The sequence below is a fragment of the Protopterus annectens genome, chromosome 11.part0, assembly GCF_019279795.1.
Source record: "Protopterus annectens isolate FY-2018-M chromosome 11.part0, PAN1.0, whole genome shotgun sequence".
NCBI lineage: Eukaryota > Metazoa > Chordata > Ceratodontiformes > Protopteridae > Protopterus > Protopterus annectens.
Window position 1 is genome coordinate 776,316,296 of NC_056745.1, and position 25,176 is coordinate 776,341,471.

Sequence of the window (25,176 nt, forward strand, 5' to 3'; positions counted from 1 at the left end):
CACAGTATTTTTTCATATAAGGGGGCGTAAAAGCCAAAAATTTAAGGCTAGGCTTATAAATGCCTTAGGGCAGATAGCCTAGTATAAACCTATGAACCTATGAACCTATGAACTTCTCCTGTGGTTGATAAAACTATGCCTGACCTGTATATGAAACTAAAGGGGCTAAAACATTTTCACTGCTTGTATCTTACTGTCTATATCCATAAACAAGAGCTTCCATTTTCTCAATTTTGTGTTATCTTTTGTATAGTCTTTTCTCATATTTCCTTAGTTGCCATAACAGAAGACTTTTTAATCCATATTCCTAAATACTTCATCTTATTGTGGCCTCATAAATACGGGTATTGTTGAACCAGTTCATGTGTGGGTACATAATTTATGGTTATAGCCTTAGTTTTATCTTCATTAATTTTATATTCTGAACAGACTTGAAACTGTCTTAGAATGTTTCACAACACTGATATGTAGTTTTTTGGATTTATTAGGTACAAAATAATATCATCTGTAAATAAAACAAACTTTTCCTGATTACCCTACCAATTATATCCTTGAATATCTGAGTGCCTTATTTTCTTTACCAATGGCTCTAAATATAAAGCAAATAAAGGGGAAAGAGGGCACCTCTGCCTGCTTCCTGTATTTAGATGCACCCTCCACTTTAATTCTTGTCTCCAATCATTCATGTATCCTCCTAATTAACCTTATTATTGCATCAGGGAATGCAGATGCTTCCTCACTCACAAAATCGCAGCTTACTTTGTCAAATGCGTTATCTGCATCTAGACCCACCAACAACAGTGGTATTTTCTTACATTCTGCTTCTCTCTCCCTCTCACTCTCTAGAACAACATTGTTCTATTAATGTTGTCAAATGGTTGCCTCCCCTCCACAAACCCCCATTGATCCATATCTATTAAATGTTGGCAACACCTTTGCCATTCCTTTAGCTAGTATAGACATAAGCACTTTATAATCATGGTTTAAAACTGAAATGGGGCTCAATGAAGCTGGGTCTGATGGTTCTTTACTATCTTATTATAGCCATGACAGCTTCCTTCCAAATTGTTGGTAGTTCTAGTCGTTTTAAAATACTGTTAACAAAACCTTCCAAATCTTTATCACTTTCTTGCCTCCTAACTTCCAAAATTCCACAGCAATACAATCTGATTGATTATTTTATCACATCTCCTCCTGTCTTAACTGTTAGTTGCTGAGCCTCATCTACCTCTCACTTTGGCATACTTAAGTCTTCCATAAATATTTCTATTTGTGCTCTTTCTTGATTTCTATATGTCTCTGCTTTATACAAATTTTCATAAAATTTCTGTTGCCTAAGTCACTGTGCTAAAAGCTTTTTTGCTCTGAAGTTATTATCAAAAATACTTGCTTAACAGCAATCTTTTTAAACTCATGCATATCATCCAGATACGCCCTTATTTTCTCTTTAACACTTTGCAGTTGCACCTCTATTTGTTTTGTGAGATTTGTGTTATTCTGGAGTACTTTAACCTTTGTTAACCATTCTAAATAATTCATATTACTTCTTAACCATATCTCTTTCTCTTTTATTTCTACCTTATGTTTAAGCTTCATTTTTATTTTATCCCACTCACTAGCTATAACTTCTGAAGAAATTTCTATCTTCCTTAATAACTATTGAATAATTTCTACTACTCATTCCTTAAATTGTCTTCACTCTCTTGTGACAGAACAACAGTACAACATCTCACATACAGGGCAGAATTAATTTTTCACGCACTATATTTTAATTTTTTTCTGACCTTTCTTTTTTTGGCAATGTAATATAAAGTAGACTGCCAAAACGTAGACTACCATCAAGTCGAATCCTGACCACCATTCAAATTATAAAATATAAAATTCTCAAAAGACTGACTGAGAAGGCAAATGCAAACAAAAGATGGACTTATCAAAACATCAAGAAATACTTCAAAAATGTAGCTAAAAGTTAAAAAAAATTAAAACTGCTAGTACTGTGGAGCTTGTAAGGAGTAACAATGCATTTTGACTCTGCAAAATATGTCTGCTCTCTATTCTTGTTTTTATGGGGCTTTGTGCAGGAAACATCTGATGTTTTAAGTGATTTAAATTATCATGTTTAAGAATCTGGATAGGGCGTGCATGTGCGTGTGTGTGTGTGTGTGTGTGTGTGTGTGTGTGTGTGTGTGTGTGTGTGTGTGTGTGTGTGTGTTTTAATCATCTGGATGATCTTACACATTTTGATATTCTATCTGGTTGACTCAGCCTCTTTGAAAGCATTAAAAACTACTTGCCTGTACATATTGTGCCTAATTCTTTTAACACAACAGGCTCTGTGGTACGTATTTGCTAATGTCAATAACCAGCACTTTTGTATGAAGACATTCAAGTAGTTCAGCTAAGGTAACATTTAGGTGGAACATTTTTAACAAATACTCTATGCATATCCATATTCTACCACACTGTACTAATTTTGATGGGTACTGATCCTAGTGGATAACAATATATAAACACAAAATTGATACTTAGACCGAGCCTTGAATTTCTTTTCATATACTGATGTTTGGTGTTACAGCAGATATATCTTTATTCTTTCCTGAAGGCAAATTGACAGATGATGACAAGTTTTAATAAGCGTTTTAAAACATTCTCTTTCCTTTTAGATCAGAGGCTAGAAGAATGGGTTCCCTTTTTCGGAGTGAGGAAGTATACTTGACACAAATCTTCCTCCAGGTTGAAGCTGCATATTGCTGCATAGCTGAACTGGGAGAACTGGGTCTGGTCCAGTTTCGAGATGTAAGTATACATGACAAGTACTAATGAGTTCAAGCCATAGCCAAATCATCACTTTGGCATAGCGTTTACATTGTACATTAGTATGCAGTATTATTTTTCTTTCATGCTGTTCATATTTCTAATAATCTTCTCAATATAGTATCATAATGCTAAAGTAAGACTTGAAACAAGATCATTGTCATGTATCCATGATTTTTCTGATAACTGCAATATTTCTTTTTTTTGCCAGGATCTAACCATAGGTTGTTCAACTCCAGCTATAACTCAGCATAGCATAGCATAGTGAAACAATTTACATTTGCAGCCATTCCAGGAATTTACAATATTACTTGCAGTACAGCCAAGGAAGAGATTCCCACCCTGGACATCAATTCAGCAAGATGCACAGCAACACATAGCTTCTGTGCTGACACTGAATTGTAATGCATTACAAAGGATTTACTTCACAGAATAAAAGCTTTATTTATAGGGAAATAGCAGCCCAGCTACAGACTATATTATTTCTAATCTATGATCATAAGCAGTAGCTTTACTTTATTGATTTCCCTCCTGCTGTTATTTGGATGTCACGGAGGATGAGTAAGTTGGGATTCCACGCACGTGTTTAATTATTAACTTTGGCTGGTGCAATAATGAAACACTTGGCAAGTAGTTTATATACAATAATGCAGTGCAGTCATGTCATTATAGTTAAGACTGTATAAATCATTTAATATTATACAACATTTTTACAGTTTCAGCGCTTCTTAAATGGGTCCACTATGAATCAATGCATCATTTAATTTACAAATGATTATTCAAACCAAGAACATTTAAAAGCTTAGAAAGTTGCTAGTCTAAACAACGATACTCACTAGGGTGCAAAACACACAGAAATGTTTTTTGCAAGGAACTTTCCCTTCCACCTCTGAACATGGGGTCAGTCCCATGTATGTACCATCGTCATGACTGCGCAAACGTGGAGAACAGGGAGAAAGTAAACAAAATGTAACACTCATCTTCTTGCTTTTCTCTCAGTATGGCGACCATGACAGAATGCTGAAGATCTTTTAGGTTCTTTCCTCTGAGCATTAATCAACTATCCAGTGACAAGCAATAGGGCTTCTCCTACTTCATGAAACAGATCCCAACCCAAATATCTGATACCCGAGTTCAAAATGTTCTAGTCATTATAAGGGATGAATAGGATATTTTTCTAAATCTTTCTATATTCTACACTGTGTAAATTCTGAAAAAAATGCTATAATACATTAAAATGAAATCTCACTTATTAGATACATTTCAGTTATCACATGTATGTTAAATTTCATATAAGTCTGTGTAATGTTTGAGAAGGGAGCCCTACTGTTTGTCATTGGATAGTTAATCGATACTCAAAAAATGAAAATTAAAATACTGCTGGTTACGGTAGCCAGACTTGGAAAAGAATTAGATGGTAAATGTTGCATCTTCTTTACTTTCTGTCTCTTCACTAAGTTTGTATGATTGTGGAGCTAGTGTATGTATGTGTATATATATATATATATATATATATATATATATATATATATATATATATATATATATTGGAGAGAGAGAGAGGGAGACTTTCAGCCCCCAAATTGGTGGTGTGTGTGTGTGTGTGTGTGTGTGTGTGTGTGTGTGTGTGTGTGTGTGTGTGTGTGTGTGTGTGTGTGTGTGGGGGGGGGGCTTATTCCCTCCAAAAAAGTTGCTTTTGCATTTTGTGATATTGGAATACTGCCATTGACAACCTTTTAAGGTTGTAGATATTTTGGATTTGAATAATCGTGTGTAGACTAAACAAGTGAAATTATTCACAGTGAGCATAAAATAGGAGCTGTCTGATTCTGTTTAGCTGATGAGAGCAGAAAGCCTAACGAAAGCGGTTTTAAAATGTTTCTGTCTTGAGACCCTCCTTACTAACTTTACCAACTCGGGGACTTTTCTGTTTTGGGGAATATATAATCTTTCTTCCTGCAGCATTTTTTGGAAGTCTGCTACACTGAAAACAAAGCATGTGATTCAGAATTGTTTCTATGAAAAAATATGTAACCCTTTTACATAAAAACTACGTAGACTTTGAAAATATCTAATCACCAGTTTAAGAGAAATGTCTGAAAATAGATCATTACCATATGCAGTTCATTCAGGCCATCTTCTTGTTTTTTTATATATATTTCTGTCACTTTTAACATTTGTTATGATGCTCTATAATTAACTGTTGACATTTCTCTGCATTTCATTTTGTACTTTTTTTATAAATGACTGCCATTTTCTACATAGGTGTATTTAAAATAATTTAGAAATATTTAAAAAGTAATATGTAATACCTCTTTAATGAAATATCCCAAATAGCTTTACCCTGAATCCTTATTTTTATTCATCTAAGAAATAATCTTCTCAAACAAAAAACGGAAAGTTGATGACCTAAAGCCTTAGTTTCAAAGAGATCAGATGGACAATGCGTATAAATGTGCTGTCTGGTATTTACAGTGACACAAAACTATTATTAGTGCCATAGTAAAAACAGAATATCCAGCAGGCAGGCAGGCAGGCTACGCACTACTATTGGAAAAATGGGAAGTCTATCCCTAGATGGTCTCATCATGCATGGAATTAAGAAGCCCATATAGGGATGAATTTACTAATTATGTTAAATCACATTTGCATGTCTGCATGTACTGTGTGTGTGTGTGTGTATATATATATATATATATATATATATATATATATATATATATTTTTATATATATATATATATATATATATATATATATATATATTTGTGTGTGTGTGTGTGTGTGTGTGTATCTGATAGCTGAATGGCTGAAATGCACCTTGTAGCCTGTTCTGTTAGTTGCATAATTTTATAGGTTAATGGCTCAGATGTTATTTTCTCCTGATCTTAGAACAAAATGAGTGCTGCTTGATAGACCGTTTTCATTCTCTTCAACTCTCACAACTTCAGTTATGTGATGGTTTTCATGTTCCATTTATAATATCAACTCCCTTACTTGTCTAATGGATTGCTGTTTATGCAATCACTTTTAAGGTTCTCCCATTTATAATAAGCACAGACACTTTGTATTTTAGTAAACCATAACCCCAAACAGTTCACTTTTGAACTCCAATTTGAATGGGAAAAAAAAAACAACTCCATGGTATAGTGGAGAAAAATGGCTACAACATAGATGAAACACATTCAAATAGAAGCCAAAGCATTACACTGAAGGGGCTGGCAAGAGGGGTGTCATGGACTGACAATGCAATACTTGCTTGTTTGCTTCAGCAGGGAGAGGGATAGTGTGTTTGCAGCAAACTTTTTATATTATAGCCTCAGTGGAGATTGGAGACCACATGTATGCATTTGCTTCAAAGGACAGCAGTGCTTCCTAAGGGGTTATGTCACTCATGAAAATGACACACTTTCAGTAATACACATCAGATATCAAACCCTGAACATACTTCTGGGCATGTAAAGTAGAAACCAATAGATCTTAGGTTAAAAAGAAAAAAAAAACTCCTTGAGCAATATGATAACATTACTCCAGTTGCTTGCTGTCATCTAAAAAAAATGAATGGGCCACAGGGCTCTCACCTCTGAGAGGAATGAACTTACCAGCTGGGTGAAGAATGGCAGGCTTCATGTTCACCCTGGGGGTTGAAGCAAACTACTGGTTTAGTTTTCACTGCTTACATTTTAGTAAACAACACAATAGGTAGCGAAGACAGACATCCTATCATTTAACTTTCTAAGAATTGCTGACAAGTTTTTAGTAAGTGAAGACTTGTATACTTGGGCAAATTTCAGTTAGTGGTAGATCTCAGAGTGAATTTTAGTCTTTGGCATTTATTTCCCAGTAGGTGTGAGCAGACTATAGTATTTTTGGTTTATAGCATGTACAGATGATAGGTAACTAAATACAGTGGAATATTTATCCATATCCATTGTATTTTGGCCCATGTATACCTTTGTACATAATACTCAGAACAGAAAGTGTGACTGTGAGACATTTTGGAGAGTTTTAAGATGCAAAGCATTGTATTTAGGATAATTTAATTCTGAACTTATTCTCTTGTCTGTTTTATTAGTTAGACCAGTAAATCATTTTATCAGGAAATATGTTTTTCTGATGCAAGATCTTTTATTATATGACTGTTCTTACAGCCAGAGCAGATCCTCCATCAGTATCATGGCTTTTGGTTTTACTCTGAATAAAAATCTTTAGCTGATCTCAAAATTAAAAGTAAACCAAATATTATTAAAGAAAGAATACTGCAGCACTGGGTTCATAATGCAGCTGATTACTGGTGGTAAGAGGTGTGCAGCGATGAAGGAAAATGTGATTTAGAGATGCTAGTTGCAATGAGGAAAGACATCATTATTGGCTAATTGCCATGGCTCTGAACTGCCTGTATCTACCGCAGGTGCAAATCATTAGTTTCCTGCTGTAGTTATCACTGTTGGCTCATGCATTACATTGGCACGTGCAACCCACAATTCAATCTCCCACACACATGCACACATTCAAACACACACACACACACACACACACACACACACACACACACACACACACACACACACACACACACACACACACACACACATGCACAGACATACCTGCCACCTGTCCCTTAGTGTACAAAACATCCCTGAAGTATCTTCTTATTTTTGTCCCTGTCCACATAAATTAGAGATCTCTACAGTCAGTTAATAATGTCAACCAAATATTAGAGTTTCATTCTTCCAACTGTTCATAAACTACATTGTAATGCTACACCTGTTGCTCTATTAGCCTTTTCAGTGAGTCAAAGTAATGGTTTAAATTTTCCCCTGGTGTCATTTGGTGTTTCACTTAGTTTTGTTGTGAACCTTAGTCTGACATGGACATGTTCCCATCCCTCCCACTTTTTCCTTGATTTTACAGAACACTCCTGCTGTTGCCTCTTATAAGTGGCATGTCCCTCGTAACTCATGGACTGTTGCAAGCAGTGAATAATGCCAGACATTATAGAGTTTCATAATTATTATGTAAAAAATATATTGTTATTCTAATTTCTCAGTTAGAATATTAGGTTAAGACACATGTTTTCTGTGTCAAGGAGACTTTTCATACAGTCACACCTACGTCCCAACATGTTATAGGCTCATGAATTTGGTTTATTGACATGCACACACACACACACACACACACACACACACACACACACACACACACACACACACACACACACACACACACACACACCTATGTCCCAGCATGATATAGCTCATGAACTTGATTTAACAACACACACACTCTTATGTCCCAACATGGTATAGGCTCATGAACTTGATTTAACAACATACACACCCATGTCTTAACATGCTCTAGACATATTAACTTGATTTAACTTTAACTTTCTTTTTTTCTCTTTTTCCTCTGTCTCTTTTCAGTCATATATTAAACAACACAAAACATCTCTCATGCCTCTTATCTTTTAGTCTTGAGGGTACTATCCTCGACACAAGGTGCCTCCTTGTGTTAATTTCCCTTTTGTTATATGCGCATACACATTAATAAACTTCTGTTTATTTCTTGTGGGGCCTTCCCCCTATTATTTTACATATGCCTAACAAGCAAAGTCAGTCATTCAACAAAACAGTTATTCACTCATTCCACTTTTTTAACTACAATTATCTAAGAAAGAGAGACAGGGCCATTGTAATTTATTTCACACTGCCCTGCAGCAATACCAAAGTTTGGAATGCAAGTCACGGCACCAATTGTTAATGCTCACAAGTAAATAACAAAAAGTTTTACCTTTTAGTCTTGAGTCAAGAAGAACACTTCAGGATGTGCAAAGTACTGGTTTATCCCATAAACAGCTCTGGAAGACTGCCTACCAAGATTTTCAAATCAGTCTCAAAGAACAAAGAAAAATAACGCCTCATATATACCTTTTCTTATAAATTTCATGCATGCAGACCTTTGACTTAACATTGCTTTTAACAAAAAATACAATTTTTAAATATTTTATGTCCTCGTGATCCTCACTTAGAGCTTCATGTGAACAATTGACAAATATGCCTTTTTAAAACATTGACCACCTGGTCTAAGAATTTATATTTTGACCTTGTAAAATTCAGTACCAGTACATACTATCTTACAGACATCTTTGCAATGATTCATCAACAGACTGAGAAGGCCAGAGTATACTCTATTATAAACATTCTAAGACCAGACTCTTTAAACATAATATAACATTGTAACATCCCTTAACTCCTTCAGCATTTACTTTGCCCTCATTTATCTGTCAGTACACTACAATTTGCTAATAAAGAAAATGCAGTTGTAAGGCACTTGAAATATAATACTACAACTTATGTGAAAGTAAATTTTGCATAATGATGCATCTGTTTTACCTTTTGATTTTAATATAAACATATTATAAACATTGTATTTGACTCATATGTGCAGAAAGCATAAGTTAATATGCATTTTGTGAAGAATAATCATGAGACATATTTTCCATAACAAGTATTAGGTTATGGCACATGTTTTCTGTGTCAAGGGGACAGTGTTTGAAACCCCTCTTTTACTTTAACTTTCTTCTTTTTACAACTTAAGGTAATAAGTAAGGACAATCCTATGTGTCTTAATAGTGCTGCAGAGTACTAATACTCTGCTAAAGTGCTGGAGAGTACTAATACTCTGCTAAAGGACCATGTAGTGAGTGCTGAGGGTATAAGGTTTGAATCTTAAGTGCCTTTAAGGCACAATATAAAGAGTATATCTGGTACATACATACTTACATACAAATATTTCAAGCACAGGTATTAATGCCCTTCTAGCCTGCCAATATACCAAAACACTTGTTCTAATAATAAGTGAAGTGTCATGTAATTTCTTAATCTGTTCAATGCATCAGCGGCTCTCTCAGAGAATCAATTAGTACACTTCTCAGTCCTGTAGAATCTTCTACATAGGTTGTCTAATAATTCTCTACTAATTTTTGATAACCCCAAACATTCCCAGAAGTAGTTGTCTCTAAATGCCCTATACACTTGAATAAGATCTCCTATTAGATATCTAACAGACACTGTAAAAGTTCAGATATATTAGAGTAAGAGTTTCATAATAACTTAAATTTTCATATCCATGAATGCCTTGGGTATATTTCTGCTGTACTCTTTCTAGTTTACTCATGCTTGTTTTCTTATAAGGTTTCCATATTGTTATTCCATACTCAAGTTTGGGTCTAATTTAACTAACAAACAATGATTTCATCGTTTTTGATTTACTAGACTTTATAAATCTGTTTATACATCCTATAGTTCTATAACTATCATTTACCAATTGGTTGATATAATTAGAATAACTCAAAGCAGGCTCTACCCATATAACCAGGTCCTTAAATGAATCGACAGTTTCAATCATGGTGTGCTATTTTAAATACTCATCTTTCAATTTATTTTCCCAAATCTCATATTAGTTTTGATGTATTTATCAGCATATTATTCTCCTGTGCCCAAATGGTCAATTTAGTCAAGTTCTTTTGCAGACATGCCTTATCTGTAGCACATGCAATCAATATTCTCATCACCCCACTTTTCTGTGAAACAAAATGTTGTTCCTTTATATTTTAGTTGTCCTTAAGGCATGATAAAAAGAATTATCCCTGGTGTCTAGTGTTACCTTGCCCCAACATTGCAGGATTTGTTCTTTATTTTAGGGGAGTCTGTTTGTGTATGTGTGGGGGCAGTATCAGCTCCACCACATTCATACATTCATGCATATGCACAGTCTCTCTCTCTCTCTCTCTCACACACACACACACACACACACACACACACACACACACACACACACACACACACACACACACACACACACACACACACACACACACACACACACACCTTTCTTACTTAACCACTAACAAACCTCCTACTGGAACCAAACTGACATACATACATACACATGCACCTGAGGCCTCTCATCCCTCTATAGCACACACACACACACACACACACACACACACACACACACACACACACACACATGCAGCAATCACTACCTGTCTGCTAAATAACATACGCACCACTCACTACATGTCTGCTAAATTCCCTGAGACTTACTTCAAATGTGTTCTCACCCATTGAAAGCGATGGGTGAATGTGAGTTTTTGGCTGTGTTCATTAACACAGCAGGCATATCAGGCAGCTAACACATGACTAATTTAGCATAGCCCACTTCCCAGGACTTACCAATGAGCTGCTTCTTATGCCAAGAGTACAGGGTTTGAATTTTTCTACCTTCATTTGCCTACTATGTGACCTTGAGCAAATTACTTAACAGGACTTTTGGGTAATTAGGAAATGTGAGTGGACTCTTTACTAGTCTCCTGGGCTGCATGACTAGTAACCACCAATGACTGTCACTATTTGTGGTAGGCTGTAGAGACACCCTATTGCGTTACTTCACCACATCATGGTAGAGGACTGTGCTAGGGCTGTCTCTGAAGTGAAATAGTTACTGCAAGGTGTACAACAGGCTTACAACTCATAGTAACCTTTCTGAATTGGCTCCTAAATGTTCCTTCTGATATTGCCACATTACTGATTAGTACATAAAATTAGAAGGTGTTCAGACTTTTGACTATTATAACTGCTTGCTGGAAATGGAAAAGTATCACTAAAATTTCATATTCTGTTTCAAGGATAAGTATGGATTGAAGATTGAAGATTAAAAATAAAAGATCACACAGACAAACCATTTAATAAAAAACTTCAAGGAAGTCTCAGAAAAGCTAGAGTTTTCACTGTGCAATCTCTTAAACCTCCTGTAGTGTAGACCCATGAGATTACTCCTTGAGGACATAATAGTGGCTCATTTACATGACCTCTGAATGCCCATGACATTCTACTTTTACTTTTTAAGTCTTTACTGGTGCATTCAGACAAATAAAGCCAAACTCCATTATCTGTAAACATGACATGTTTCACCCTATTTCTGAGCTCTTCAGCATGTGTATTGTTTCGAGTTATATACATGTAATATTTTTTTCTGTGCTGTACTAATACCCTTGTATATTATTTATCATGTATTTTACTCAAAAACAACATGCAGGGCAGCCACTCTGACATAATTAAACATTTCAGCAATGGTTTCTTTTCCTAATGTGCAATATGATGCAATGTTACCCTTATTTTTCTTAAGCATCCTGCTGCCATTGACTTATAAGTTCCGTGTCCTGAATCTAGGCTTTCTATAAGTTGCTCTTGATGTAGTTGTCAGTTTACTTTTGAAATGATGCCCTTTAGGTACTTAGATGCAAGCTCCTAGGCATGGTTTATGATAATTTTCAGATAATTGTTGCTTATTTTCTTTAATAAGGGAACTTGAACTGTCTGCAAACAGCTACAGTTAACTTTGAACCTAACACCACTCTTAAGTATTCAACTGCGGTACCACCTTTAACATTCCTATAAGAAAGGTGCAGTCCGGGTCTGAACTGTCTGCAAACAGCTACAGTTAACTTTGAACCTAACACCACTCTTAAGTATTCAACTGCGGTACCACCTTTAACATTCTTATAAGAAAAGTGCAGTCTGGGTCTGAACTGTCTGCAAACAGCTACAGTTAACTTTGAACCTAACACCACTCTTAAGTATTCAACTGCGGTACCACCTTTAACATTCCTATAAGAAAAGTGCAGTCCGGTTTGAACTGTCTGCAAACAGCTACAGTTAACTTTGAAACTAACACCCCTCTTAAGTATTCAACTGCGGTACCACCTTTAACATTCTTATAAGAAAAGTGCAGTCTGGGTCTGAACTGTCTGCAAACAGCTACAGTTAACTTTGAACCTAACACCACTCTTAAGTATTCAACTGCGGTACCACCTTTAACATTCCTATAAGAAAAGTGCAGTCCGGGTCTGAACTGTCTGCAAACAGCTACAGTTAACTTTGAACCTAACACCACTCTTAAGTATTCAACTGCGCACCGCCTTTAACATTCCTATAAGAAAAGTGCAGTCCGGGTCTGAACTGTCTGCAAACAGCTACAGTTAACTTTGAACCTAACACCACTCTTAAGTATTCAACTGCGGTACCACCTTTAACATTCCTATAAGAAAAGTGCAGTCCGGGTCTGAACTGTCTGCAAACAGCTACAGTTAACTTTGAACCTAACACCACTCTTAAGTATTCAACTGCGGTACCACCTTTAACATTCCTATAAGAAAAGTGCAGTCCGGGTCTGAACTGTCTGCAAACAGCTACAGTTAACTTTGAGTATGTGTCTAACTGTTTGAGCCAATCTTCATTTTCCTGAGCACTGTGCTTTGGCTGTAAGCAGCCCCCACCACCACCACCACCACCACCACACACATCTTCCATTTTCTTATTCCTTCTGTTAGCAAATAGTATCCATAACTGATCAATACTGTGTGTTTGTTTATTTAAACTATACCACAGTAGCCTACTGATACAAGGTTATCCTGGTTTTCCACCTGAGAAATTAAGACAAGACTTACAGTTTCAGAGCAGTCCTTGGTCAATTGTGATTGTTCTTAACACATACTTGTCTTGCTTTGTGATTGTTTCCAGCCCCTCATACAAGAACCTAACAGGGTCTCTACGCCACAGCTCTCCCGCCCTGCCCCTATTCCCTCCGCCCCCAGTGGTCCCACCTTTATTGCACTCAAACCCTCCCATCTTTCCAATAGCCAACCACAGCTAACCCAACACTACCTCCTCCATATTCCCTCTACTATCACACCTCCTCAACTGACATGTACAAGCATACCTTTCCTTTGCTCACTGCATGCACTCTCCTTGCATATCTTACATCCTACCAAAGCTCCATCATTCCCCACTCAACCACTACCACTGTACTACTACTCACACCACCACCCATGTCTCAGCCATACTCAGCTCCCTCCCACCAGCTCAAGAACCATCCCTATGCACCCCCACATATTCTACCAACTATATTACTCAAGCGTAAAGCATCCCTACAACTTAACATAGTAACCCTCCCACCATACCTATTACCCACAGAGAACAATCATAAAATTTCCTTATAAACAAACACATTCAAAACTGAGAAAACTAATAATCTCATGCATATCAAAACTAGCCCTAAGTGGAGACATCCACCCCAACCCTGGCCCTACCATCTCCAACCCCAATCCTCATAATCAGACTAGAAACCACAACTTCTCCCATATTACAGCCAATAGAAAGCCAAGTGACTTCCTTCTACTAAGCCTAAATATTAGAAGTATATCCAACAAAGTCCATGAACTCCATGCCACCATAGACTTATACTCCCCAGATATAGTCGTCCTGACAGAAACCTGGCTAAAACCTCACATTACCAGTGAGCAAATACTCCCTACAGGTTACGGCATACTAAGAGTAGACCGGCTAAACAAAAAGGGAGGCGGTGTAGCTATAATATTTAAACAACATCTAAACATCCAGATCTTAAAATCATCAGCTCCACAAATAGGCAATGAAGAAATAATATATACCAACCTCAAAATTAACCGAAACAAAACCATCAACATAATTGGATGCTACTTCCCACCTGGCCAAAACATCCCTCCACTAGAAAACCTCCTCAGCTGGTCTACCCACCATCTCCCCAAGAAACTATCATCTTAGGTGATTTCAATATTGACTGGCAATCCTGTTCTGGCAACAATCCAACCCATCATGTACACCTTCATGGCTTCACCCAACTAGTCCAGTCACCAACAAGGATAAATAAAAACTCCAGCAAGCACTCTACCCTGGATTGGATACTAGTCAGTAAGAACCCCCAGTCATATATAACAGGCTGCTTATCAGATAGCCGCAGTGATCACTCCCCAACATTCCTACTCAAAAAATACCTGTACCAAGCTAAACCTGTTATCTATTGTCAAATACGTAAAAAAATAAACTTTAACCCACTCACATTCATCTCATCCCTCAAAGAATGTAACTGGCATGCTATAAAGTACCTCAGTCTAGATGACGCAGTTGAATCTTTTAATACTATCTTCCTGAACATCCTTAATTACCATGCCCCCATAAGATTTTCCAGAACCAAAGCACAACCCTCCCCATGGCTACAGAAAACCACTAAGTCAGAAATGAAAAACAGGGATAAAGCCTGGGAGCACTGGCGTAAAACCAAAACCCCCGCAGCTAGACAGAAATTCCTAGAACTACGCAATAGAGTCAAAAAGCTAATAAAACAGGACAAATTCCAATACTACCAGTCTGCCCTAGACTCCTCACAACACAGCCCCAAACAATTCTGGTCCTCCATAAACTCCATCCTCCACCCAGGTAAAGTCAGTACCCCTCCTCCTAACATCCCTCACTCCTCAGAAAATATTGCTACCTCATTCAACACACACTTCACGAAACCATACTATCACTAGCTAAACAACACAACCCCTCCCTCCAACCCACACCTTCAACTAGTAATCTCCCCACTGCCTTCTCTTTTTCTCCTGTACCTACCTCCAACATAAAAACTCTTAACTAAACTTAAACCCACCAAATTAGCAGCAGACAACCTCCCAAGTGAATACCTACAAATCGCAGCTGATGTTCTGGCCTACCCATTATCCATCTTGATTAACCGATCTCTGTCAGAAAGTTACGTTCCCACATTGTGGAAAGTCTCACATATAATTCCCCTCCACAAAGGCGGACCCTCTGCAGAACTAACCATTACAGCCCCATAGCTATTCTCTCTCCACTCTCCAAAATACTAGAGATGCATACACTCTCAGGTCTCACACTACCTCCTTACTATCAACCTCCTTTCCAGTACTCAGCATGGTTTCCGACCAAACCATAGCACCACCACTGCCTTACTCTCCTTTACTAACACTATCCTTCAGCATAAAAACAATGGCTATCTCTCCTCTGCTACTTTCCTAGACCTATCTAAAGCATTTGACATGGTCCCACACAAACAACTTATCTCTGTCCTCAATAACCTATCCTTCTCACAATCAGTCACGAACTGGTTTCAGAGTTACCTGTCTGACCGCCAACAATCCGTTGTATGGCAGAATGACATATCTCCCCAACTACCTGTCTCCATAGGGGTTCCCCAAGGATCCATCCTTGGACCCCTACTTTCTCTGTTTACACCAATAATCTAGCCTCTGCCACCAAACATGGCACACTCATCCAATACGCAGATGACTCTACCATCATCTGCTCAGCCCAGTCCCTACCCAAACTGCAAAAAGTCACACAGGAAGCCTTTTCCTCTGTTGAAACATGGTTATTCGATGCCCAATTAATACTCAACCCAAACAAAACTAAACTACTCATCTTCCAACCCACCAAACATACTCAAAACAACTCTCACTTTAACATCACAGCAAAAGACAACACCACTATATACCTAACTGAACACACCAAATTGCTAGGAGTGGAAATAGACAGTAAACTAAAATTTGACATTCACATATCCATGACCATAAAAAAAGTCCACAAAAAACTAGTAGCGTTATACAGAAATAAACAATTTCTCACCAAAGCAGCAAAGATTTCAATAGCAAATTCCCACCTTATCTCCACCCTACTTTATGCCTCTCCAGTATATACCAACCTAAGGCAATGTGATCTAAACAAGCTAGAGACCTGCTACAACAAAATCGCAAAATTCGCCACAGGGCATCCTACTGTAGTCACCACTGTCTCTCACTTGCTGAACTGGGCTGGCTTGAACTCCCTCACCTCCTTCAGTGGTATCAACTCTCACTCACCCACAAACTAGTAAACCATCCACTAAATGTCCCATCTCTCCAGAATCTACTCCAACCCTATCGCACCACCAGACCACTAAGATCCAGCAACAAAAATCACTTGCAGATCACTAAAGCCAATAACTCTGCGGTGAAGCACTATTCTCTTGCGCCATAGCCAAATTATGGAACTCACTCCCACCCACAATTACCTCCGTACCATCATGCACCAACTTCAAAACTTTATTAAAAGCGCACCTAAAAACATGCTGGCTATGTCCTCGCAACTCCCACTCTAATATCATCCACCCCATCCAACTACTACCTTTCTTTCACCTCCACTAACTACCTTGATGATAGCAAGCTCAGATGCTCATAAGCCTAGTACTTATTATACAGCAGGAACTTCTCATTGTTACATTTGTTAATGCCTGTTATGTACTTCACAGATAAAGATTCTAGTTGTCTACTGATGTACTATGTTCTTCATCTGTAAATATGTTGTAAGTAATTTCTATGTTAAATTGTTAATCACTATGTAATCCAATGTAACTACTGTCTGTTTATTTTACTGTGGAGCTTTTCTCCCCGGGCCTCCGCTGAAAATGGACCCACGTCCAGTCGGACACCCCCGGTCAACAAATTTAAATAAATAAATAAAATAAAATAATAAACTTGCATATATATGACCTATGAGTAAGTGAGAGTGGGAAGCATTCCAGCTTTGTAAAACTGGCGACATGGGATATATGCAAATTACCCTTTAAGGACATCAGATGTTTCAGCTAGTTGGCAATTTTGAATGTCCATGATTTTTTTTCTTTTAAGTCTGTTTATGAACAATTAATTTAAATCTATTTATAGCATCATCAGCACAGCAGTTACCCTAATATTTATGGATATCAGTTGGGTATGACAACCCTGTTTTTCCAAATGTTAGCCAACCATTCCACTTATGCTGTGCTGAAACACCTGACGTCTTTAAATGGTAATTTGCATATATCCCATGTTACCTCTAATACAAGAGATTTAAGGTATCATACAGTGGAAAGTCTAGCTTTGCTAAATTTTTCTTTTTGTGCTTTCTAACTGTTTTTAACTGATTAATTTTTCTGTGTTTATTAAAACAAAAATGTTATTATTTCCTTTGCTGGAGGCTACAAGGAGTTTGCAGTTTGCAAAAATATATCTGAAAAATAAGTCTACTAAATTGTCATTTTTTTTCTCATTATAGAGCACTTTTAATTAACTTTAACTTAAACATATGGGTGCCATTTATTTAAAACATGACTTAAGTGCCTCTCCATATATTTTACATCTGTACCTGATTCTGCAGTCTTTTGCAACATTTTGCATGCCTTTAATCTCTTACATTATTTTTTAGGCATTTGCTGCAGTATCAGCTAACTCATACAGATTTCCTAGGTTCATAGCTAAATATTAAGCTAAATGCCCTGGGGCAATTTCAAGCCTAGCCAATCACCCAAGAGCAGAATCAAACCCTGCGTGTATAGGCAAGTAACCTAACCATTATATAAGGCATTTAAAGCCTTCAGGCAATAAGTGACTTCCTGTAAATACTGCAAAGATTGATTTAAGTGTGAGTTTTAATTATAGACTACTAATAGAAGTAAGGAGTAGCCGATTATTTGACACCTGATCTTGAGACAAAGTTTTAGAAAGCAAGTAGTTTGTCAACTCAAAAATCATTTAATAGCCTGTTTAGGAAAAAGAAAGGGAGTAATTGAAAAAATAAACTGGAACTATTTCAAGAAACTTTCTAAAATCAATAAATCTAAGCAATGTTGTTAAAAATCAGTAGAGATAAAGAAAAAAAAAATAACAACCATATCTTTACTATGTCATGAAATAGGTACACAGTGCACTGTGGAAAGAAAAAAAAATAAAAAAGGTCTGGATATAGATCAGATACTTAACAATAGTTATTTTAAGTTATACAGTAACACTAAAGTTATTTATTTATTTGCAGTTTGTTTGCCAGGATGGTCCAATTGGGCCACGAAGAGCCCATTTTCAATGGAGTCCTGGGAGAAAAGCTTTAGAAAAATACATGAATTAAAAAATACAAATATAAATGCAAGAAGTCACAAGAATACAAGATAAAAAAATTACAAAACTAAGTGAGAATTAAAAAAAAAAAAAAACAAAGTAACAGGTTGCCATAGATTGGCATTATGAGGTGCTAGTTAGTATAATGCAATAAACTTCATTACAAATGAATTACAGTTCCTGTAAAATATGATAGTTCCTACAGTTATTATTAGGAGTTATAAGGCCGTAGGAGGCTATTTACAGATCTATTAGCTTGTGGAGAGTAAATAAGGTCAAGGAATTTATGTAGGATGGGAACAAGAGCATTTCTATTGTGAAGTTAGGTGTGAGTGAAGGAGGGTTTAAGGCAGAGAGTCTGTTAGTGGTATGGATGAGAGGTGGGAGAGAATTCCAATGCTGTGCTAGAGAGAAGGATAGGAGTTGCATGCCTGGTGGACGGGAAGGTTTATGTAGTTCTATTAGATTCTGGGAGTTATATCTGCGTCATGTATCAAGAAGATGGATTTTGATGGTGGAGGCAAGGGAGGGACTGAGAGAGAAAGCTAAAAATAAGTCTGTGTGCTTGGATAAGTTGGGTATAGGTGAGATAGTTGGGTAGCTCAAGCCAGTTCAGTTGATGTAGGGAAATACAGTGATGGGTAGTCGATCTATGACCAGTTGCAAATTTTGAAATTTTGTAGTAACAGGAGGAGAGTTTTGTCTTGAGGGAAGATTGCAGATTAGTAAGGATAGAGGCACCATATAGGAGGGAAGGGATGAGGTAAGTAGTAGCGAGAGCAAGCCTGGTAGAGGGAGAGATATAATGGTTATGATGGTAAAGCATGCTTAATTTCTTATGTGTTTTTTTGATATTTACTTGTAGGTGACTATCAAACTTTAGCTGATCATCAATGAGAATTCCTAAAAGTTTTGCAGTGGAGACTATTTTAGGAATTGTATTATTTTGGCTGGTGATAGAGAATGAGTTTTTTATCTAAGGTGGTGGTTTTAGAAGGGGTAAATATCATTAATTTAGTCTTGGTTGCACCGAGTGCCAGATGGTTGTCTAGCATCCATTGTTAGGTAGAAGAGAAGGATGCCTGAGTTAATTGTGCTAATGAGGAAGTAGAGATGGCAGAACAGATTATTGTAGAGCTATCGGCATATTGGATGAAGTTGGCATTGGGGATGGCATGATAGAAGTCATTTATGAAGATATTGAATCAAAGGGGACCTAGAATTGAGCCTTGGGGGAAGCCTGTGGGATTTTCCAGGAAAGGTGAAATGGTTTTTTTCCACTTGACTGCTTGTTGCCTGTTGATAGGTAACTGGTGAGCCAGTTGATAGAGGAGGGTGATAGGTTTAGTTTAGAAAGTTTGGAAATGAGAAGGTTGTGAGAGACGGTGTCAAAAGCCTTTGAAAGGTCTAAGAGGAGGGTAGATACAATATGACTGGTGTTACAGGCCTTGTTAATGGTCTCTATGAAGGAAAGAAGAGCAGTGTTAGTACTATGGCCTAGTTGGAATCCATGCTAAGTGGAAGTAAGAAATTATGTAGTAACAGGAGGAGAGTTTTGACTTGAGGGAAGATTGCAGATTAGTAAGGATAGAGGCACCATATAGGAGGGAAGGGATGAGGTAAGTAGTAGCGAGAACAAGCCTGGTAGAGGGAGAGATATAACGGTTATGACGGTAAAGCATGCTTGATTTCTTATGTGTTTTTTTTTTTTATATTTACTTGTAGGTGACCATCAAACTTTAGCTGATCATCAATGAGAATTCTTAAAAGTTTTGCAGTGGAGACTATTTTGAAAATTGTATTATTTTGGCTGGTGATAGAGAATGAGTTTTTATCTAAGGTAGTGGTTTTAGAAGGGGTAAATACCATCAATTTAGTCTTGGTTGCACTGAGTGCCAGATGGTTGTCTAGCATCCATTCCATTGTTTGGTAGAAAAGAAGGATGCCTGAGTTAATTGTGCTAATGAGGAAGTAGAGATGGCAGAACAGATTATAGTAGAGTCGCTGGCATATTGGATGAGGTTGGCGTTGGCATGATAGAAGTTATTTATGAGGATACTGAATAGAAGGGGACCTAGAATTGAGCCTTGGGGATGCCTGTGGGAGTATCTAGGAAAGGTATAATAGGGTTTTTCCACTTGACTGCTTGTTGCCTGTTTGATAGGTAACTGGTGAACCAGTTGATAGAGGAGGGGAATAGGTTTAGTTTACACAGTTTGGTAATGAAAAGGTTGTGAGGGATGGTGTCAAATGCCTTTGAAAGGTCTAAGAGGAGGGTGGATACAATATGACTGGTGTCACGGGCCTTGTTAATGGTTTCTGGGAAGGAGAGAAGAGAAGTGGTATTACGATGGCCTGGTTGGAATCCATGCTGAGTGGGAGTAAGAAGGTTGTTATTTAAGAGATAGGGTAGAAGTTGAAGGTGGATACATTTTTCGAGGAGTTTAGAAATAGGGGATGAGATAGCGATAGGTTGGAAGTTTGGGATATCATTGTTGTTGCCTCCTTTATGGAGTGGAATAATAAAGGCCTTTTTCCACAGTTGGGGAACATGGCATTCTGAAATTGATCAATAAGGGTAATGCAACTCAATGCTAGAAGTTGAAACCTTAAACTGCATTCACTCGAGACACTCCTTAAAATGGAGAACATCGATATCTGTGCAGTGACAGAGACCTGGTTGAAGGCTCCAGAGAGCACCCCTGCTTTACCAGGCTATAATTCATACCTTCAGCCACCTAACCTGGACCGAAACACTAAAGATGGAGGCATGTACATATTCATTAAGGATATCCACACCTCCAGGCTAGTTGCTCAGCATAATGCAGTCGAGATTATCCAAGTGCAACTAACTCTGGGCAAGACTACAATCCAAACTGTAACTTGCTACAGATCCCCCACCATGCCCCAAGATTCCCACTCCTCATTTCTTGATACACTGGAAAATATTAGGGTACAACCCGACCACCCTAATAATGGGCGAATTGAACTACCCCACCATTAACTGGGAAAACTACTCATGTACCAACTCTTTTGCTCTGGAATTCTTACATTCCAATGCCTTGGATCAACTTATCCACACCCCCACCAGGGGCAGCAATATCCTAGACCTGGTCATTACCAACATGGGCGACTGGTGTACCACACCAGAGGTCAGCTCCTCGTTGGTCAAATCCGACCACAAGTTAATCACCTTAGACATCCACATCCCACCCCCACCCCCAATTAGGGAAACCACAGTAAAAAATTTCTCCAAAGCCAACTTCATGCTTCTTAAGACAGAAGTGGCAAACTTTGCGACACCCATGCAGATGGACAATAGAGGTACGACTGCTGAATCCTACACAAATGCACTTTATAAGAACTTACACGAGTGCATGGATCGTGCTATCTCTAACAGAACCAAGATGCTATCCTCCAAAAAAAGGAAGCCAATCTGGTGGTCCCCTGCCATAAACAAACTCTACAACAGTGGAAAGAAACTGTTGCAAAAAAGAGTAAAATCCCATGATTAGAGGAACTCCCTGGTCAGCCTCAGTAAGAAGCTGAGTTCCCTCATAAAATCCTCCAAAGCCAGTTATGAAAACAAAATTACCACTGATTCTAAAGACAACCACAAAGCATTCTATAGCTATGGCAAGAATCTCAATGGCAGCACTCAGATCTGCTCTGAGTTACAGAACAATGGCACTAAATATACAGAATCAACTGATATTGCCAGCATCCTGGCAGATAGGTTCAGTGATAACTTTACCCCCTCCCACCCCCCGTAAAGGGTTCATCTCTATACCAAAGGAATGCAAAGTTCCTGTAATCACGTCTGCACAGGTAAAAACCACACTCTCCAAAGCCAAGAACACAGCATCCATGGGACCTGACAACATCCCAGGCTGCATTCTACATGAACTACATAATGAACTGGCACCCCACCTAAGCACCATGTTCAAGCATAGCCTCACCTCAGGCTTTGTGCCCACTGAATGGCACACAGTGATGGTTGTCCCACTCCACAAAGGAGGAGCCACCACGGACCCCAGGAACAACTGCCCCATTAGCCTAATGAGCCTGGTCTGCAAGTCCATGGAATGTATCATCATGGACCTTATAAACAAAGACACTGGTAATCTCCAAACTCTGGACCCCACCCAGTTCAGGTTTGTAAAAGGCAGATCATGTCTCCTAAACCTGATAGACTTCTTTGAAGCAGTCACCAAAGCCGTAGACGAGGTTAAGGTGGTTCACATAGCCTATCTAGATCTTGCCAAGGCTTTTGACACCATCCCCCACTCTGGAATTACAGATGAACTCACTAAACTAGGTACAAATCCCTATGTTGCAAGATGGGTTGCCTACTGCCTCACTGACAGACCCCAGACTGTGAAAGTAGCAGACTCCAAATCAGAATTCAGACCAGTGACAAGTGGAGTACCACAAGGTTCAGTCCTGGGTCCTCTCCTGTTTGATATCTACTTTTCTGAAGTACAGGCTAACACAGAAAGTTTTAGCTAATGACGTTTGCAGATGACTGCAAACTAGGAGCCATAATCAAAACTCCTAATGATGTGGACAACCTACAAAAGGGCCTCACTAAAACTGATGCCTGGTGTCAAAGCCATGGCTTCAATCTCAGTGCCAAAAAGTGCATTGTCATCCCCTTTGGTAAAAACTCTGTATCCATGAGGTACCACATAGGTGGTAGTCTACTTAACACTGAAAGTGTGATAAGAGACCTTGGGACACAGGTGGACAGTACCAGTAGTCTCTCCTTTGATAATCACATCACCACAGTAGTCAGGAAATCCCTCTACGTGGCACACCTTATCACAAAAGGTTTCTCATCCAGGAAAAAAGAGGTCATTGTGCCCCTCTACTCATCACTCATTAGACTCATTATAGAGTACAACACCCCTTTTGGTATGTACCTCCCAAGACATTTACAACAACTGGAAAGGCCACAAAAATCCTCACAAAGAGGATTACCAGCCTCAAACAGATGCCCTACACAGACTGTCTCAAAAAACTCCAGATTTACTCCATCGCATATCACCTACTCAGAGGCGATCTCTGCCTAACATACAAAGCTATGTCAAACCCAGAGCTGTTGGACATGCTCCACTTAAAAAAAATCCCAATCCTTCTGAGCTACACGCTCTAGGGACCTAAACCTTGTCACCACAATAAACAGAACATGCTGGAGGGATGGATTCCTGTCCCAGAGACTTCCCATACTCTGGAAAAAATACCTATCTATATCAAACAAAGCTCCTCATTAGCACTCTTCAAGAAAAATCTTGACGATTGTTAAGAAATTCACCCCGGGGATCACCTCTGTGGCTCTGCTCGACAGGGGCACAGGAAAATAATTTTCTTGGGTGGCAAAAGCCAGGGTACCTTTTCAGCTAGGCTTATATAGGCCCTAGAGCCAATAGCCTAGTACCTACCTATGAATCTATGAAACTATTACAATGCAGATAGGGAAGGCAGTGGCTTCTGCTGCTATTTTTAGGAAGTAGGAGGGTATCTCATTAGGAGCATTAGAACATGGTTTCATTTTTAGGAGTAGTTTTTTATGGTAGACATGGGGATAGCATTCATGGAAAAGGGAGGAGATTGGGTACTGGAGTTACTAGAGGAAGAAGGGATGTGTGGATGTGGTTGTGGGAGTGGGGAAACAATGTTGTTAGTGAAGGATGATGTTAGTTTGGCTATGGAGTCAATAAAGAATGAGTTAAATTGGGATGCTAAATTCAGGTCAGAGGTATTTGGGTCAGGGCAGGGGTTTTCTTTTTTGTCTGGGTTAAGGAGAGAGGAAATTCCATCCCAGAATTTTTTAGGGTTAGTATTATGGTTAGTTTGGAGTGCTGAAAAATAGGCTTTGCAGTCTGAGATAATCAATTTTTTTACTTTGTTGCAAAGTGTTTTATATTAGTTTAGGATAGTGGTAGTTTTAGTTTTATGGTAGCGTTTCCAAGCTTTATCTCGGAGTCGCATGATGAGCAAAGTATTCTTAGTTAACCATGGGACAGGGTTGCTTTTTGTGTATTTTGTTTTCAAGGCAAATGAGTTTAGCAAGTCTAAGAAGGTTGTACTGAAGTAGGAAACAGCATTTTCAAGGGATAAAGTTTTTAGAGGGTTCCAGTTAAGTCTTTTTTTGTTAGTAAGTTATTAATCTAGGATGTGGAGAAATTAATGACTGTAAATCACTCATTATTCATATTTTCATATTTTCAATCATACATTCCTATTTTTGTGAATGAGAGAAGGGTATATTTTTGAGGGAATTGTATTAAATGTCATGGTGGGAGACAGAAAAAAATACATTGTCATTGTCCATTTATAGTGCCCTAAGCTGGATATATTGCTGGTTGTTTGCTAGTAATTATGAGGGTATGCAATATTTCCACATGCATATTAATATTTCCAAAACCAAGGGACTTATAAACTAATTCATGACATCTGGAGAAACCTGAGATGATGTTGAGCAAAACTGTCTCTGATTTTTGCACTGTAAGAAAGACATAATAAAAATTATTCAGCAATATTTATATTGTTAAT

General features: G+C 38.0%; 1 protein-coding gene across 1 annotated transcript in view; it reads left to right on the forward strand.

Moving 5' to 3' along the window:
* Positions 1–25,176, forward strand: part of ATP6V0A4 (ATPase H+ transporting V0 subunit a4) — a 563,239-nt gene that overhangs the window by 33,933 nt on the left and 504,130 nt on the right. The window contains exon 2 of the mRNA XM_044088210.1: positions 2,664–2,796. Within this exon, the coding sequence (XP_043944145.1) occupies positions 2,680–2,796 (117 nt within the window). The 5' untranslated portion in view covers positions 2,664–2,679. The remainder of the gene's footprint in view (positions 1–2,663; positions 2,797–25,176) is intronic.